This window comes from Polyodon spathula, chromosome 1 (assembly GCF_017654505.1).
Source record: "Polyodon spathula isolate WHYD16114869_AA chromosome 1, ASM1765450v1, whole genome shotgun sequence".
NCBI lineage: Eukaryota > Metazoa > Chordata > Actinopteri > Acipenseriformes > Polyodontidae > Polyodon > Polyodon spathula.
In genome coordinates, this window is record NC_054534.1 from 64,877,452 (window position 1) to 64,897,094 (window position 19,643).

A 19,643-nucleotide genomic window follows, 5' to 3' on the forward strand; every position below is an offset into this window, starting at 1 on the left:
AACCTTCTTTCTTGCCCCCTTCAACAGAACTAATTGAACTTTAGTAAGTCGATACAATCAGTAAAATTTGTGGATTGCAAAGACATACCTAAATATATTTACAAAATATAGTGATACAAGATACAGCTATACCGTTTGTCTATTAATTTTTGAGCACCATTTGTTTGCACAACTTTTGGCAAACTGAGCTAATTAATATCAACTCTTTGGCTGCGTGTGACGTCAGTAGCACAGCTCTGCTCTGCAGTGGAAAAACAACCCAGGCTCCTCTTAACTGCACCGTGAGGAATCGGTATGGCCCTGGCAATGCTCGGTTGTACAGTGGAAAAGAGGCACAAGTGTCTTGAAATTTGCACTGCAAGGGTTAACAATGTTGGGTCCCACATTATCCTTCTGTACACAAACAAAATCCTACTCCTGTGTTTACTTTGGGAGAGGGTCTGAAAATTTGAAGTGTACTAAGGTTTAAGCATTTAGCAAACACTTGCTACTCTTTTTAGGCTCAGCCTGAATGTGGCAATTTGCTTTTCAATCTAGAGAGAGACCAATATTTGCTGACATTATGGATCTAGAAATAGTGCACAGGGAAGACAGGAAGATACAGTAATGTGAAAAAGTATTTGCCCCCTGTCTGATTTTCTGCATTTTTGCACATTTGTCACATTGAATTTGGTCAGATCTTTTTGTGGGTTGTAGTAGTATATAGAGGGAGTCTGAGAGAAAAAATGACACCAAAGTTTGGTGCTTCTTTCATTTGTTTGGTGTGAAAGGTAATTAAACATGCAATCTTCAGGTGTGAAAGATAAGTTTTATAAAGTTATCTGGAACAATGTTCTATGGACAGATGAGCCAAAAGTGGAACTTTTTGGCCAACATTGGCCCCGTTATGTCTGGCGAAAACTGAACACTGCATTCCACAGTAAGAACCTCATACCAACGATCAAGCATGGTGGTGGTAGTGTCATGATTTGGGGATGCTTTGCTGCATCAGGACCTGGACGACTTGCCATCATTGAAGGAACCATTAATTCTGCTCTGTATCAGATAATTCTACAGGAGAGTGTCAGGCCATCCGTCTGTGAGCTGAAGCTGAAGCGCAGCTGGGTCATGTAGCAAGACAATGATCCGAAACACACAAGCAAGTCTACATCAGAATGGATGAAGAACAAGAAATTTTTAAGTTTTGGAATGGCCTAGTCAGAGTCCAGACAAACCCCATTGAGATGTTTGGCAGGACCTGAAACGAGCAGTTTATTTTCGAAAAGCCCACAAATGTCACTGAGTTGAAGCAGCTCTGCATGAAGGAGTGGGCCAAAATTCCTCCACAGCGCTGCGAGAGACTAACCAATAACTACAGGAAGCGTTATTTGGTTGAGGTTATTGCTGCTAAAGGTGGCATAACCAGTTATTCAGTCTAAGGGGGCAATTACTTTTTGAAATAAGTATCAAAATTTTGTGTTTGTTCACTCAGGGTCCCTTTTATCTAATATTAGATTTCGGTTGAAGATCTGATAACATTCAGTGTCAAAAATATGCAAAAATACAGAAAATCAGACAGGGGGCAAATACTTTTTCATAGTACTGTAGGTCACCAGCACCTTCAAATGGAAGCACAGCCACTGTAATACTGAGAGTTATTTCTTGTACTTTCCAACTGTACTGTATGTGTATTACTATTTGCTTTCTGTAGGGACTAAAAGTGCCTTATCTTCTGTTCAAAAGATATGTTGAAACATGTGTGTTTATTTTATCCCCTTGCCATTTTTTTAAGTATAAACATGCACGTCTAAATCCAACAAACTACATTTCCACACTGGACAAGAGCAAACATACTGTACTGGAGGCAACTAAATCCAGATCTGTATTCTCCAGCCAAAGAAACAGCTGTCAGTTGGAAATAAACGTGCCACATATTATCTTTCCGATAAAATCATTATTACTTTTTCTGTAGTCTAAAGAAATCAAATGTGTGATCAACAACATACAGATTGTAAATAATTATTGTACAAAAGGGGTCTACCTTATGGAATCACAATGTTTTTTTTGTTTTTTTTTCAGATAATGTACACAAGACTAAAATGATAAAATGAATAAAATGCACAAGACTGGCAAACCTATTTATCGTCCAGTAAATTGATCCTGCAACAAATGTAATATATTCATCATCCAGTTTTCTACCTGCTGCCAGTTCATGGCATGTATTGGCCAACAGCTGCAAACACAGCTACTTTAAACAGGTCATGAAATCCTGTGGATATATTTACTTACGCTTATTTTAGTTTGGCTCACACTACCCAATCTACACAGATTTGCCCGATACAGATCAGAACAATTCAAACGTCAGTAGTTCAGATACGTTTAAGATTATACGGGGCAGTGGGCAGAAAAGACAATGACAGTCCCTTCAGCACTTGCTTAAGGTCTTGTTTTCTTGGACTGGTGCATCTGTCAGTGTCACGTCATGACAGAGAGGCTATAGGGAAAAAATATAACACCATTCTCTTTCTTTTAATGTTAGGTGTGTGTGTGTGTGTGTGTATATATATATATATATATATATATATATATATATATATATATATATATATATACATTGCCGCCATGTTGCCAAGCCAACCAGCTGCACAGAGAAGAACACGTACTTTTAAGAATTAATTTAAATTTAAAGCAATGGGCAGACATGTACTGTGCAAGGTCAGCTGATTGTTAAATAACCCTGTCATGGCACGATTGGAATAATATACAGTATGTCGTTGATTTTACTATTACATATTATTAATCGAAAAAGACAACATATAAACGCTAGCTGGTAGGGTTGCACTCCCATCCCAATATTATAATTTCCCAACCCCCATTCACGGCTCTGTGTCAGAGTACTCAAGCGATTGTAAAAAAAAAAAAAAAAAAAAACACACCCTCCTATTTCGATTCCCAGTTCTACATCCTTCATCTCGTTCACATACGCAGTCACCAGCTACATTAATTACATCGAATCTACTGACAAACCACCTGATATAGAAGTTGGGGTTGCTTTTAAATACTGTAAACATGTCGTAGTAACTTGAGTGCTTGCAAATATTGAACCTGTCAGATATACTATCAGCGAGAACTCATCAGATTCGCCAGTCTTGCTGTGAAATGAAGACTCACCGTCTCTGCTCCAGAGGGTTGTGGCCCCGTTGGCTGCCCTCCCATTACTCCTCGCAGGAAATTCATCTTGCTTTGAGGGTTCTTTTAGTAAATAGAATGTACTTGTGATTATTATTTGTAACTAGTTATTTCGATATTGTTATAATCTGTTATTCCCCTCCCCCGGTCCGAGTTTGTTATTGGGCTGTCTGCATACTCCTGTATCGACCCCGGAACAATGACTCTGCACATGCGCGGAAACGTGGCGCAACGTGGCTGCTCAAAGAGCGAAAGGATTGTTTAAGTGACAGTATATATCAAATAACTGGCACGTCGGATATTGATGTATGCGCATGATTTTGTTTGCAATAGACATAGAAGTTTGGATAGTGGGATCACGAAATTGAATGGTAGATTGAAGGAAATAAATGTATGTGCAATGAAATGGGGGGGGGGGGGGGGGGGTGATATTTTCAACGTTAAAAAGGAGCTATTAGTATTGAGTTTGATGGATAACAGTTAACGATAGTGAAAATGTTTACATTTCTGGGGGGTTTGGTGGATGAGAAATTGAAATGGACAAAGCTGATAGGCAGAATAGTTGTTAGATGTAAAGGAAGGATGAATTTATTGAGGAGTATATCAGGGAATGTATGGGGAGCAAATATGAAAACTTTGTTAATGATATATAGAGCACTGATTAGGTCTATACTGGATGGATGTATGAGGAGGTGATCAGTAAGGATTTGGGAAAACTGGATGTAGTACAAGTTAGGGCTCTATATGTAGTGGAGCACTATGTTCATCTTCAGTTGCAGCATTGCAAGTAGTTAGTGGGGAAATGCCACTCAAGAAAAATGCTGAGAATTGGGTACTGGGTTAAGGTAATGAATGGAGGAGATGGAAATCCTGTGCAAACAATTTCTGAGCCTTGTTGGGAATATGTGGTAATGAAGAGAAAAATTAATGTGTGTGATAAAAATGTTGGGGTGAGAATTCAAAAAGATATTGAAGATCATGAAACATTGAGATATTGTTCAAGAAGGGTGAGATTAAAAACAGTACAATCAAATATTAGTCTGTGGTGTTTTAAAACTCCAATGATTGATTTATATTTATTGAAAGAAAAAGAGAAGGTGAAGGACAGTGGTTAATTTTGTAAACGGGCATTGACATGAGTAAATAATGATTGGGAAAATTATTGTAAAATTTTTACAGATGTGTAAAAAAAAAAATACAGATAATGGCAGGGTTTCAACAGCTTATTATATACCGGAATATGAGGTGGGAAAGCATTTATGTATTACAGATGCTGTGTCATATGACAGCAGAATTGATAGAGATTGGCATTGCAATGGATTGTAGATGCTAAGGTGAATGAAGCAGTCATTGTTTCAGGTTCATTATCGGGGTTACAGGCCATTAAAAATGAAGGGGAAGGTGATAGAAGAGATTTAGTGCAGGAAATAATGTTTTTATTTTCAGAATGCTGTATTTTAGGTTTGTGTATAATTTTACTATGGATTCCAACTCATATGGGAGTAGATGAGAATGAGAGGGTGGATACATTAGCTAAAATAGGAGTGAAGAAACAGAAAGTGGATATGGATATGAAAATAATTGAGAAACATGTTATTAATGATAGGAAGAATATATGGGATAAAGAAAAAAGGGTAGGAAGTTTTTTAAGACTCAAAGTAAGGTTAAAATTAGGGAAGGGTGATATGGGTGGAATAGAAAGGAGGAGGCAGCATTAATAAGGCTTCTTATAGGGCTTTTAATATTTCAAATATTTCATATATATATATATATATAATATAGGTGATGGAAGTAAAATAGAAAAAAGTATTGTTGGAAATATTGGAAAATATGTTAGAAAAAACAAATATTTAACATATAGAGATTTTAAAGTTTAGGTGTTCACAGCAGTTTTAATAGTCAAATCTGAACAGTAGGTGGCGACAATAAGTTTCGACAGAAACTTGGCCATTAACAAAGCTGAAGAAGAATAACTGGCACAATTTTTAATCAAATGCTTAAAATAATGACTGCCATATGCATTTAGGGCACACTTAACTCACACGCAAAAACAGAAAATTCTGCAAACATTTTTGGCATTAAGCTTGAATAGGTCATTTTAACAAAAATAAAGTGATTTTATATTTAAATCAAAACTCCCTCAATCAAGTTCAGCTCGTAGCAACATGCAATGAGGCAGTGGCACGTGGCATTAGAATGATGTGGCATCATACATTTCATCACAATTGGAAGAGCATTCTCTTAGCTAACAGCAGAACATTTGTACATAGAATCTGCAGCTGACATTTTCAACATAAACTTATTAAATACGAACCATATGTAATGAAAAAAATATGCTTAAGGGGTACCATACACCTTGTTTCTGGTAAATATCCTACGTAGACACTGCAGAATGTGCTATTACATTAAAAAATCTCTCTATCACCACATTGAACCGTTCCAGACATCAACCATTAATCTTATCTGCTTCCCTGAGAGTGATTGATGACACATGGTATGAGAAATGAGATTTCCCTATTGCATATGTATAACATGGTGGCGCTCCATTCATGTTTAGCATCCCTAATATTATGAGCTCTTTCATGAGCCTTTCTGCCTGTTCTCATCATAATACTCTCCCATTCTATCTCTTTCTGATAATTAAACTGTACACAAGAACACTGTTAAAACTGGAAGATTAAGTCGTATGTGATCCAAGATAACCTGCTGATGCTATGGGGAAATCCGACTCTCCAGCCAGGCTGCTCATTCAAAAGCAACAATAACTTATCATTCAGTACTGCCCTAATACAGGCTGTGTATGACAAGAACATCTTCTAATGTTGATCAACATATGCCCTGCCAGGTATTTATAGGAGAATTTTATAGCCCTGGGGAGACTTGTAGAGAAAGTTGATGTGACAAAATCCTTAAAGTATGATGAAATAACGCTATACTATATTATGATACACCTTGTGCACATTTCAATTAGCACGTTTAGCTCGGGTAAATTATATATTCTTGTTCTAGTTTCCACCAGAAATAATATATATATATATATATATATATATATATATATATATATATATATATATATATATATATATATATATATATATAGTTCACACACAGATAGTCAATTTGACTATATACTGTAAAGCCAAAAAATATTTGCAAGCCTTTTATTATGCATTTTCCGTGTATGAAAAATAACGTAAACATTTTTGGCACAAATATCTTAGTGCTGTATATATAATGAAGTAATATACTACGACCAGTGCAACAGTTCGCCAACATTTCTGGAGGAAAATAGGTTTTATGGGTTTGATTCGCCAAATATTTTGGACGCCAATATTTATGGCTTTACAGTATTTTGTTTAAATATAGCTGATACTGCATAAGTAAATAACAAATAAATAACAGAAACTGTTTTTGAAGTTCCTACCGCAAGTTTTTTCTTTTTTTAATAGTATGTTTTGTACTTCATTTCTGTTAAATCGCAGAATCGCCATTCAGCTATTTGTATCTTGTTTAGGAGTGGAGGTTGTTCCTTTGAAAAGGGGCGGGACTGACAGTGATGTGAACCAATCACATGACAAACTGGGACTATCGCTTGGTAGTGTAAATGTCAGGACAATAGTTAAACCAGGTGAGCTACTTCCATGCAATTTGACAGAGAAAATATTTGATAACATGTAACTGGAAGTTAGCCAAGGGGAGTCATTTAAAATATTAACTTCGTTTTTAGTTTCTTTTTTTTGGTATACAGTAAGCTTCCACGTTTCAGACTAACACAGGTAGCTTAACGAGTGTTATTTTATTTAGGCTAGTTAAAGAGAAATGTAATTTCTTGAGTACTATTTTATTTTAGTTACCTGAAAAAAAAGTACAATATAGCTGTGTGAACAGGCTGGTGGTGACGTCAGCCCAGAAATAAACGGAACACACAACAAGTAAGTACTACGCGGCGAGACGTAAATGCGCTGGTTTCTTTATTAAATAAAATAATTTAAACAAAAACAAAGCACTTTACAAAACGAAGTGGCTCGTTGGCCAAACCAAACAGACAAAACAAAGTGAACACTAAATCTAACAAGTACTGTACTGGTTTAAAGTCAGCCCGAGTAGCAATCGTTTCCATTCAGTATCTGTTCTTACTTGTCTCTTTCATCCTCTTGACAACCAACCCGACCCCCCAAAGCTGCGGATTTACATACATGTGACCGTCTCCAAATTAGTAATAAATGAATAAATCTGGAGGCGGTCAATTCTGCACGAGTTTAGCATGGATGGGGAAGTTTAACCCCATCCATGCTGCAAAAAATAATGACAAAACATTGTCTTTTATGCAAATTAAACAATACGTTTTAAACAATAATAACACAAATACAAAATAATACGTAAAATCAGTTTACTTGCGACTTAGATAACGATAAACTTGTATTACTGCCGTGAAAGTAAAGCACCGATGAGCAAATGTTGTAAGTTGCAGTCTTTCTATTGTGAAATATTGTCTATACCTTCTGTTACGATACGTGGCCTTCAAGACGCTAGGTGGCGCACTACGTGTAATGAGTTAAATACTTTGCTGCTGTAATCATTAGCCAGCAAAACAATCTGTGTTAGCAGACACAGGTTAGATAACACTGTGTAACAAAAAAAAATATATATTTTTTTGTTCCTGGGTAGTAAGTGTTATTTCCTAATTGCTTATGCCTCAGAAGTATAGAACATGACTATTATTCCCCACAAACTTTGCTTTTGTGACCAGGACAGTGATATTTCAAAATATCACTATTTCCAATGGGAAAATGGGCAAATGTGTGTCTTTTCGTTCACATAAAGTCACTGTCCTGGTCACAAAAGCAAAGTTTGTGGGGAATAATAGCAATTTTCTATACTTTTGAGACATAAGCAATTAGGAAACAAGGCACCCAGGAACAAAAATTGTGTTACATAATTAGAAGTAATTCTTGTTAAAGACAATTTCTTAGCCATTAACAAGCCGGTGGTCTCTGTGGCAGGCTGGCGAGTGGATAGAGGCCCAGAGACAGACTGCAGTTCAAAAAAATAACTATTTTATTATAAATAAACAAAAATAAAGTGCACAAGGGCAAAATAACAGATACTCAAACACAAATAAAGCAAAAATAAAACTCACAAAAATAAAGGTTTCCAGGCTGGGCAATGCCTTCACTGGATTTAGAAAATTCAAAAAACCACAAAACAAACACCAACCTGCTTCCTCAGCTCCCTTCTCCCAAATGAGAAGCTGAGGCCTCCTTTTATATCAGGTGGCTGGGCGCTGATTGATCGTTAATCAACCTAATCAACTAATCAACCCCAGCCACCTGAACATAATAAACCCAGGCAGGCAGGGGAAGTTAACCCCATCCCTGCCAATTTAAAAAGGGCAGAGCTTTGCTCTGCCACAGTTCCCTTAAAAAGTTGCCTTCATTGTTCCCAACCAACATCAAAACTCCTCCCAGTTGCCTTTTTTCCAAGGTCTTTGTTATTACCCTCAGCAATTTTTCAAGAATTCTTTTTCGCGCACCATTGATACTCAGGTAAAAATGAATCGATCAATTATTTTTTAATCGATCGGAACCCACAGGTTGTTTAATCAATTAATCATAAATAAATTAAAACTCCAAATATATACATATATCCATTCACTACATGTCGATGCCACTTACGAACTTTGCAAGACTGTTACACCTGCTATGGGTGGCGACTAGAACTGTAATTATTGTTACTGCATCTTGGAAAGCGCTTTGTGATGGTGGTCCACTATAAAAGGCGCTATATAAAGTAAAGATTGATTGATTGAAATAAGATGCCATCTTTTAAAATGTCATAAAATGGTAAAAGTAATAATAATAATAATAATAATAATAATAATAATAATAATAATAATAATAATAATAATAATAAAAAACCTATGCAAATCTCATTTGAAGCTACTTTATTCTAGTATCACTGTGGAGTCAGATGACAGACCATCCGTGTGCATCCACACGCTGGTAAGCCATTGCAGTATTGAACACATTCTGACTTCAGTCTCTTCAGCGTTGCCTTTCCAGCACAACCACACACAAAAAATAGTAGCAGTAGTTGTGTTAACATTATTAATATAAATAAATATAATTCTACGATGCAAAGTTCAAACATTTTGGTTAGAATTATCTGCAATGTGTACATAATTCAATATTGTTAATATTATTGATATAAGGTTGGTTGTCTGAGAGTGATGGGGACGAATATAATATCTGTGGGTATACACTGTATAGGAAAGACAGGCAGGACAGAAGAGGAGGAGGGGTAGCGCTATACATAAGAAACAGTCTTGAAGCCCAGGTGTTAAACCTGGACAAAGAAAATAAAACCGAATCAATATGGGTCAGAATAACGGACAAAAATTCAAAGGGCATAATAATAAGAGCATGCTATAGACCGCCAGATTCAGACGGTGAGCACAATAATCTGTTATATAATGACATTAGAAATGCATGTAACAAAGGAGAAGCCACACTAATGGGGGATTTCAACTTCCCCCACATAAAATGGGAAAACCTGGTGGGTAGCACGAAGGATGAAATAGAAATGGTAGAAATGACAAATGACTGCTTCCTAACACAATTTGTCAAGGCATCGACAAGAGGGGAGGCATGCCTTGATTTAGTCTTTTCAAATAACGAAGATAGAATAACTAAAACAGAGGTCAGAGAACCACTGGCAAACTCAGACCACAACATGGTCTCATTTGAAGTGTTTTTTAAATCCCCAAAAGTAATGACTAAAGATAAGGTTTACAATTTTAGAAAAGCAAACTATGAAGGTTTGAAACGGAGACTAACAGAAGTAGATTGGAGTAAAATAGAGAAAACACCCACAGAAGAAGGATGGTTGTTCTTCAAAAATGTAGTACTAGAGGCGCAAAACAATTATATCCCTAAAGTAGACAAATCTAAATGTAAAACTAAATTGCCAAAATGGTTTAATAGATCAATTAAAAAAAATATTCAGCGAAAAAAGGCACTTTACAGAGCATTAAAAAAGGACCAAAAAGAAAGTACGCAGAAAGAGTACACAGAACTGCAAACGCAAGTCAAAAAGGAAGTTAGAAAGGCCAAGAGAGAAATAGAAATGAACATTGCTAAGGGAGCTAAAACCAATTCCAAAATGTTTTTCCAATATTACAACAGCAAGAGAACATTCAAAGAGGAGATTAAATGTTTAAGAGATACAAATGGCAAAATCGTAGATGAAGAAAAAAAAAATAGCAAATATATTAAATGATTACTTTTCACAAGTTTTTACAAAGGAAGATACTGACAACATGCCCCACATGTCATCCAGTTCCTATCCAGTTTTAAATAACTTTAGCATAACTGAGGCAGAAGTGTTAAAGGGACTAGGAGCTCTTAAAATAAACAAATCCCCTGGGCCGGATGAGATCCTCCCAGTAGTACTCAAAGAAATGAAAGAAGTAATTTACAAACCGCTAACCAAGATCATGCAGCAGTCTCTTGACACAGGGGTGGTACCGACAGACTGGAAAATTGCAAACGTAATACCGATCCACAAAAAGGGAAACAAAACTGAACCAGGTAACTACAGACCAGTAAGCCTGACTTCTATTATATGCAAACTTATGGAAACTATAATAAGATCCAAAATGGAAAATTACCTATATGGTAACAGGGTCCTGGGAGACAGTCAACATGGTTTTAGGAAAGGGAGATCGTGTCTAACTAACTTGCTTGATTTTTTTGAGGATGCAACATCGATAATGGATAATTGCAAAGCATATGACATGGTTTATTTAGATTTCCAGAAAGCTTTTGACAAAGTCCTGCATAAAAGATTAATTCTCAAACTGAATGCAGTTGGGATTCAAGGAAACACATGTACATGGATTAGGGAGTGGTTAACATGTAGAAAACAGAAAGTACTGATTAGAGGAAAAACCTCAGAATGGAGTGTGGTAACCAGCGGTGTACCACAGGGATCAGTATTAGGTCCTCTGCTATTCCTAATCTACATTAATGATTTAGATTCTGGTATAGTAAGCAAACTTGTTAAATTTGCAGATGACACAAAAGTAGGAGGAGTGGCAAACACTGTTGTAGCAGCAAAGGTCATTCAAAATGATCTAGACAAGATTCAGAACTGGGCAGACACATGGCAAATGACATTTAATAGAGAAAAGTGTAAGGTACTGCACGCAGGAAATAAAAATGTACATTATAAATATCATATGGGAGATACTGAAATTGGAGAAGGAATCTATGAAAAAGACCTAGGAGTTTTTGTTGACTCAGAAATGTCTTCATCTAGACAATGTGGGGAAGCTATAAAAAAGGCTAACAAGATGCTCGGATGCATTGTGAAAAGTGTTGAATTTAAATCAAGGGAAGTAATGTTAAAACTGTACAATGCACTAGTAAGACCTCATCTTGAATATTGTGTGCAGTTCTGGTCACCTCGCTATAAAAAAGATATTGCTGCTCTAGAAAGAGTGCAAAGAAGAGCTACCAGAATTATTCCTGGCTTAAAAGGCATGTCATATGCAGACAGGCTAAAAGAATTGAATCTGTTCAGTCTTGAACAAAGAAGACTACGTGGTGACCTAATTCAAGCATTCAAAATTCTAAAAGGTATTGACAGTGTCGACCCAAGGGACTTTTTCAACCTGAAAAAAGAAACAAGGACCAGAGGTCACAAATGGAGTTTAGACAAAGGGGCATTCAGAACAGAAAATAGGAGGCACTTTTTTACGCAGAGAATTGTGAGGGTCTGGAATCAACTTCCCAGTAATGTTGTTGAAGCTGACACCCTGGGATCCTTCAAGAAGCTGCTTGATGAGATTTTGGGATCAATAAGCTACTAACAACCAAACGAGCAAGATGGGCCGAATGGCCTCCTCTCGTTTGTAAACTTTCTTATGTTCTTATGTTCTAAGCCTAAAATGAATGTTGAAAACGAGATGTCTCCCCAAAATTCGACTAACATAATAAATATATTGGATAATTTTATAAATTAGTGTCCACCTTTGTCTTGTTGCGGCGTGCAGTGTGATTTGAATTGGTAGTAAGAGGATCATAGTAAAACAAGTTCAAGAACCCTTCAATGACTCTAAATGTATGTTGTTGATAAGTTTCTTTGCAGTGTCATAATCGCCGTGGAAACAGGAGAATGATCGCGGGAAGAGGGCGGGAAAGGAGTAGCCTTGATGTCACAGTAGGTATTGTCCAATCTCGGGTTGTGATTGGTTATTGTGATGTGATGGGGTTCCCTGCCTGGGAGAGCAGGGGTGAAACAATAAAATAGACTATCGCTTTAAATTCCAATTTCTGATAAGTCAGAGATCATAGTCACGGTGAAAGGTGGGGGGGGAGGAAAAATAAAATAAAGCAAGCAGAAGTTACGTCTTTGTGAAGATTTTTCTAGAAGTAAAATAATTAAATCGTTGTAATTTAAAAATATACAGACGTCGTCCTTTAGAACTGTGTTTGAATAAAGGTAGGTATGTTAAACGGTGTGAGTTGCTTTCATGGTTTTTCGATTCTGATCATTTGTTGTTATTTGCTGTCAGATGCGACTGTTTTGTATTTATTTGGCTGCAACAAGGGTATACGGTAGGCCTGCGCGTCGTTTCGCTATGTATTGCATTGTTTAGCATGTTGACATTATAGTTTTATGAAGTTTTCAAGTTTAAAAGATTACTGAAAATGTGTAACGTTGCCAATTGTCACGGCTGTGTTGTGCTATTATGCTAAAAGCACGTTTCCTTTTTTTTTTTTTTTTTTTTTTTTTTTTGGTGCTGGGTTTGACAAGGCCTCTGACAATGACTGGTGTTGTGATTTAAAAAAAAAAGAAAATAGAACCATGTGTTGTTTGTTATTTTACCGGCTAATCTGATCAAATTTCAGTTTAAACAATTATAGGTACGAGGTTTATCTTGTTAATAAAATAAATACATTAATAAGTAACTACGCCACAGGAACTCGACGCCATCAGCACCTTGATAGTTTCGCTATGACTATTGCTTGTTTTTATCTATATATATGTGTGTGTGTGTGTGTGTGTGTGTGTGTGTATTATACAAATCCGTTTCTTTTTTTTTTTTTTTTTTAGTGACAAGCGTGTACTATATTACAGAAATTGGTTAAATAAACCCAGGCTAGTTTATTTGAAATAAGCGATTGTCATGTTTTGCTGGTGGAAAGAAAATCACATTGCGTACTTGTCGTATTTGAAATTGGGCCTCGCAGTGATTAAAATACCCCGGTGTTGCATCTTTCATTTTTAAATAATTTTTTTTTTTTTAAAAAACCTGCTAAATACAACCGCTTCTTAATGTTCGTGCTTTATGTGCACGTTAATTATGTAATTGATAAAACGAGATGCAGTGCGTTGGTACCGTGGAAAGGCCTCCCGTTGTCATGCAAAGCCTTGCTTGGAGTTGTGTGCTGTTATACAGTGTAGGTTATGGCTTTATTACCCAATTAACAATGATTAAATAACTTCAGAATGGCTTAATGTAACATTTACTGTTCAGACCGTATATATGCGCTGTATTCAGTTGTCCGTGTTTCGCGATATGCCTGCATTCACATTGCGCAGTTGCAAATAGTCTTAAGTGCTGTGCTGTACATGTTTGTTTTTGTTTGTTTGTTTTGTTCTCCTCAGACGTGCAGAAAAGGGTTTGGCTTATTCACAAATCATTAAAAACGTAGACTGTTTATTTCGAGTGATTGAATTGCAGTATTTAGCAGACAGACGTTGTTAATTTGAACGAAATTTGTAGACGGACAAAAGCGTTTGCGTTGTAATACAGAATAATATGTTCATTTCTGTTTTGTAGGAGCTGATCGCCGCAGATGATTTGGGAGGTTTTAAAATTGGTTAACTAGAAAAACTGATGCAAACGTTTTTTTAAAATGTTTTTATAATCCGAATTTATCAACAGGACCCCCCCCCCCCCCCCCCCCCCGTCATTGTGCACATTTGCAGCAAACATTTGACTATGTAAGAAGATACGGAATTTTAGAAGTGAAACTTAATTATAGGACACAATGATGTAAAGTGCACCCTATTTCATGTGTGAGGATCCTAATCGTTTTCTGTAATTGTATTTGAAAGCTACACCCTGGAAAGCATTCTGCAAAATTAGCTGTCTGTCTTGGTTTTGTGATGATGTTTTTGGCAAATCTGGCAGACCAGTAAAACTCCAACAAATTATGAAATCCGTGATGTGTTTGGGCTAGTTGGTAACTATAGAACAGTCCAATGCAGTTCACCATAAATAATCATTGTCCCAGCAATAAGTAGTTTATTGGTTTTCTTGGTAAAGCATGTTTTGATAAGTTTATTTTTGTATGTGTTTCAGCACTTAATTGTTTACCAAAGAAATGGTGATGGAGAAGCCAAGTTCCCTGCTTGTAGGGCGGGAGTTTGTGAGGCAGTATTACACCCTGTTAAACAAGGCACCAGACTTCTTGCACAGGTAATGACCAAACCTCCATTCTAATAAATACTGAACCAAGGTTGGTGTGTACATGTTCAGAGCGTGAAGTTTAGACTGGTCTCCAGTAGTGTACTTCATCATTTTACTGTTGGGGTGCTGTGGCCCCTGAGAGTTTAACACCACACATAGACGGCATCGCAGTGTGTGGGATAAATCACTAATGTGGGACATGCAGCCAGGAAGCAAAAATAATGTGAATTAATTTTCAAATTTGTCTCTTTGCAGCATCTAGGAATGAACATTCTATTTTGAAGTTGTATATGTATACCTAGCATTAAAAAAACATATCACTATTATAACATTTATTTTCAAGAAAAATAAGGTGTAATTGAACATTGGATATTGACAGTGTTTTTGGTTTCTTTTTAATCACTCGATCATTCATCCATGACACGCTTGAGTGATTATGACTGAAGCATATGCACTTAATCCCCTTATTAGTGATCCAGTTGATTAAACACTGGATATGGTGATTTCAGCTGCTGAATTGCAAACTTGAATAAAAGCAATTAAAATCACAAAAAACACCAAACAATTGCCATGTCCATCAAGAGAGCAGCACCTTCCTGCAATCGGCATGTTGGAGGCTGGACTACGGCAGCGTACTGTGGCTCACCGTCTTGGGTGCTCACACCAGCAATTTCAAACCTGACGAGATGGTATAATCAGACTCTCTGTCAATGACAGGCCACAAACTGGGAGACCAAGAGTCACAACACCAGCCCAAGAGCGACAGATCATTTTGCAGCATCTTCGTGATGTCAGTTGTTAATCGGCACAATAAAAAGTCACTGCACCTGCTCTAACAGAGTTTGTCATTTTTTTGATCACATCTAGTGAATTTTATCCATATATAACATAAGTGATCTCCTTTTGATTTATTTTTTTGTTCTTCTAAAACAATTACTTATGAAACAGCATGCATGCCCCCCCCCCCCCCCCCACCAGCTGCTGCAGCTAGCTGTTTAGTCCAGAGTCACAGGGCTGCCAAGAGGGAGCAACTACCATAGGTATTGTAAGCAAACTGGTATAACAACAATGACTAGCTTCCGATTTAAGTGGAGTGCTCAAATCAAAATTCAGTAAACCTTCACTTAATTATATTTTTGGTATAAAATTTAACATCCGTTTTCATTTTAGGGTACATAAGGTCAGGGGAGCACAACAAGAAGGATCTTTTTGTTTTTGGCTTGTTTTACTTTAGAGGAAGCCACTATTTAGCACTTTTCAGCACTGGTGACCTGATAAATGTAAGCCATTAAAAACTCAATGGGTAGTAGAATTTTAACAATAAAAAATGTTTTAAAATGATTTCAGCTTAAATCTGCACAAGATATTTTGTCTGGCTAAGCTTTTATGTTGTGGCGCAAGGGAATCCAGCATTCTGAGTTGGATACCTTAACAAACATTCCAAGTTGTCTGGGCAGTTCAGGTTGTTTTTTTGTTCATGTATTGGCCTATTTTAGAAGTGTAACACACCACTGATGTTCCCTCATAACTCCCTCATGTGGTTGTCCCTCCAGGTTTTATGGCAGAAACTCCTCTTATGTTCATGGAGGGTTAGACGCAAGTGGAAAACCAGTGGAGGCTGTGTATGGTCAAGCTGTAAGTATCGGAACTTCACATTCTCGCAGAAGATTGAACGTCTGCAGTGGCAGTATAATGTCCAATGCTTAACTAGATAAGGTTTACTGAAATTAGGATGCTGTGTGGTTCTGGACTGGTTTAACAGGTACTTGGCAAATGTCAGTCAGCTAAACAATGTTTTCTGTCTGAAACTGGGATTTTTTTTTTTCTTGACTGTTGCAGATTTCCCTGCTAAACTTGGAAATTCTGCTAATTAACTTCACACTCGGTTAGCGCTTGACCCCGTCTACAATGAAAGATGGGGATTTTATCTGGGCAAATTTGTGGGTTTTAAACAATCTTCCACTGAACAGACACTTCTGGCATTTTAAAAAGACTCGAGTCACTAAAGCACAACCTTCCAGAGTACAGTTTTATTTTGAATGGAAGTAAAATCCTTGCACCCAAGTGTCCCTCATAAAGAAACTTTAGAAGCTTGTCAAAAAGCACTAAATTAAATAGATAAATCACTACCAACAGCAGAGTGCTGAACATGATCAGCGTAGTTTTAGGAAACGGGTATTTTACATTTAAGAATTACAAACAAAACGATGGTACAGCATAGGATCTAAATTGGCAACTTATTTTGCCAGTACATAGTGCCATGAAAGTATTTGCCCCCTGTCTGATTTTTCTGCATTTTTGCACATTTTCCACATTAAATTTGGTCATATTTTTGTGGGTTGTATTATATAGAGGGAGTCTGAGAGAAAAAATGAAACCAAAGTTTGGTGGTGCTTTCATTTGTTTGGTGTGCAAGGTAATCAAACATGCAATCTTCATGTTATTGTCCCCCTAGTTAACTCAACCCAAGTAAAATGATAGTTAGCGTCAGCTGTTTTGAATACTTTGGTTAACAATCAGGCCTGATTTGGGCCTGCCCTGACCAATATAAATCTGACTAACTTTGCCCCATACCATCAGAGTGAAGTTGTCAGCACACAGGTTCTCAAGGCAGACCATGCCACGATCAATAGAAATTCCTGAAGACCTCTGGGGAAAATGTTGATGCCTATCAGTCTGGAAAGGGTTACAAAGCCATTTCTAAGGCTCGGGGGCTCCACCATACCACCGTCAGAGCCATATTGTCCAAATGGAGAAAGTTTGGGAGAGTAGTGAATCTTCCCAGGAGTGGCCGTCATTTTTCCAAGAGCAAGGCATAAAATCGTCTAGAAAGTTACAAAGAACCCTAGAACAACATCCAGGGATCTGCAGGTCTCTTGCCTCGGCTAAAGTCGGTGTTGATGACTCCACCATCAGAAACACTGGGCAAAAATGGGATTCATAGCAGAGTAGCAAAGAGGAAACCACTGCTTGCGAAGAAGAACATGAATGCTCGTCTCAAGTTTGCCAAAAAGCATCTGGATGATCCTCGAGTTCTGGAACAATGTTCTATGGACAGATGAGTCAAAAGTGGAACTTTCTGTCCAACATAGGCACTTATGTCGGATGAAAACCAAACAACTGCATTCTACAGTAAGAACCTCATACCAGCGGTCAAGCATGGTGGTGGTAGTGTCATGATTTGGGGATGCTTTGCTGCATCAGGACCTGGACGACTTGCCATCATTGAAGGAACCGTGAATTCTGCTCTGTATTGGAGAATTCTACAGGAGAATGTCAGACCCTCCGTCCGGAAGCTGAAGCGCAGCTGGTTCATGCAGCAAGACAATGATCTGAAACACACAAGCAAGTCTACATCAGAATGGTTGAAGAACAAGAAATTTTAAAGTTTAGGAATGGCTTAGTCAAAGTCCCGACCTAAACCCCATTGAGATGTTGTAGCAGGACCTGAAACGAGCAGTTCATGCTTGAAAACCCATAAATGTCACTGAGTTGAAGCAGTTCTGCATGAAGAAGTGGGCCAAAATTCCTCCACAGTGCTGTGAGAGACTGATCAATAACTACAGGAAGTGTTTGGTTGCAGTTATTTCTGCTAAAGGTGGCGTAACCACTTATTGAGTCTAAGGGGGTGATTTATTTTTTCACGGAGGCACTGGGTGTTGCATAACTTTCTTTTAATAAATAAGTATCAAAGTTTGGTGATTTTTTTGTTCACTCTGAGTCAGAGTATTAGATTTTGGTTGAAGATCTGATAACATTGTGTCATGCAGAAAGTCAGACGGGGCAAATGCTTTTTCACGGTACTGTACGTGGGGGGTGGGGGGGGGCAATTACTTAAAAAATCGGAAAGAATCTTTTAAAATACACTTGGTTTGTAGATGATATTTTTTGGGATTTGGACACGTGGAGAATAATCTATTTTCCACTTTCATACAATGGCAAATGAAATGCACAATAATAAGGTGGACCTTCGTTGGACAAGATTAAGATACCGTGGTAAAACTTGAAGGTTCAATTGAGACTGACCTCTTCTGTAAACCTACTGAAATGCACCAATATTTACACATGTCCTCTGCACAGCCCATACACACTAAAAGGGCAATCCAAAAGGGTTATGAAGAAAGAATACAAAGAATACACTCAAAAGAAAGTGACTATGTAAAACAAAAATGTATTAAAAACAAATCTTAAAAGGATACAAAGAAAGAATGAGATGAAGTTTAGAAAAGTGGATAAACGAAAGAGATCAAGATTGTAAAGAGAGAAAAGGTCAAAAGCATCGTATTAGTAATGATTTGCTCTAAACTTTTGCCTAATATTTCTAAGATAGTTTGTAATAATTCAGGAAAAAAAGTATTTAAGGCCCCAGTTGTAGCATTCAAAAGCGAAGTTAATTTTAGGTGATATTTTAGTTCACAGTAAACAATTGACAAAGTAGGTTGTATGAATACTTTCATTAGTCTGTGTAAATACATGGACAGAAGTAAAAATGTAATTAAGCATAAGAACAATACATCCACTAAAAACTAATACCTACTGTAAAAATAACAATGTTTATGGAATAGCCTGTGAAATGTGATGAGATATAATATGTTGGAGAGACTGGAACAACTTTATAAAAATTCAGAACCACGTTTCATTAATTAGAAATATATATTTTTATTTTCTATTTTTTTAAATGAATGAACTGATAGTACAGCAGTTCACCAGTGAAGGACATGACATAAATTATGTAAAGTTTGTAGTATTAGAACAGCTCAAATTAAACATTGTGGGCATATAGAAGAATGAAAAAGTAAATAGACTGTACATGATTATGCCAGTGGGACTTAACAGAAAAGAATGAACTAATTGACTCCAATAAATGTATAACACTTAAACAAAATTCATTTCAAAGTTGTGCATGCTGATGCTCTGGGGAGGCTAAATCAAGGCTGATCCTCAACCAGTATTGAATGATAATATAAATAAGTTTGTATAAACTAATGTTAAT

General features: G+C 36.9%; 2 protein-coding genes across 8 annotated transcripts in view; one reads left to right on the forward strand and one right to left on the reverse strand.

Moving 5' to 3' along the window:
* LOC121320842 (general vesicular transport factor p115-like) overlaps nucleotides 1-3,372 on the reverse strand; it is a 39,767-nt gene extending 36,395 nt beyond the window's left edge. For all 4 annotated transcript variants that reach the window (XM_041259573.1, XM_041259565.1, XM_041259555.1 and 1 more), the window contains exon 1: nucleotides 3,151-3,372. In XM_041259573.1, the coding sequence (XP_041115507.1) occupies nucleotides 3,151-3,216 (66 nt within the window). In that variant the 5' untranslated portion in view covers nucleotides 3,217-3,372. The remainder of the gene's footprint in view (nucleotides 1-3,150) is intronic.
* Nucleotides 3,373-12,493: 9,121 nt separating this feature from the next.
* LOC121320863 (ras GTPase-activating protein-binding protein 2-like) overlaps nucleotides 12,494-19,643 on the forward strand; it is a 20,541-nt gene continuing 13,391 nt past the window's right edge. The window contains exons 1-3 of one of the 4 annotated variants that reach the window (XM_041259607.1): nucleotides 12,494-12,672; nucleotides 14,543-14,659; nucleotides 16,204-16,285. In XM_041259607.1, coding sequence (XP_041115541.1) covers nucleotides 14,565-14,659; nucleotides 16,204-16,285 — 177 coding nt within the window. In that variant the 5' untranslated portion in view covers nucleotides 12,494-12,672; nucleotides 14,543-14,564. The remainder of the gene's footprint in view (nucleotides 12,673-14,542; nucleotides 14,660-16,203; nucleotides 16,286-19,643) is intronic. The other 3 variants (XM_041259616.1, XM_041259587.1, XM_041259598.1) reach the window with 3 other exon arrangements.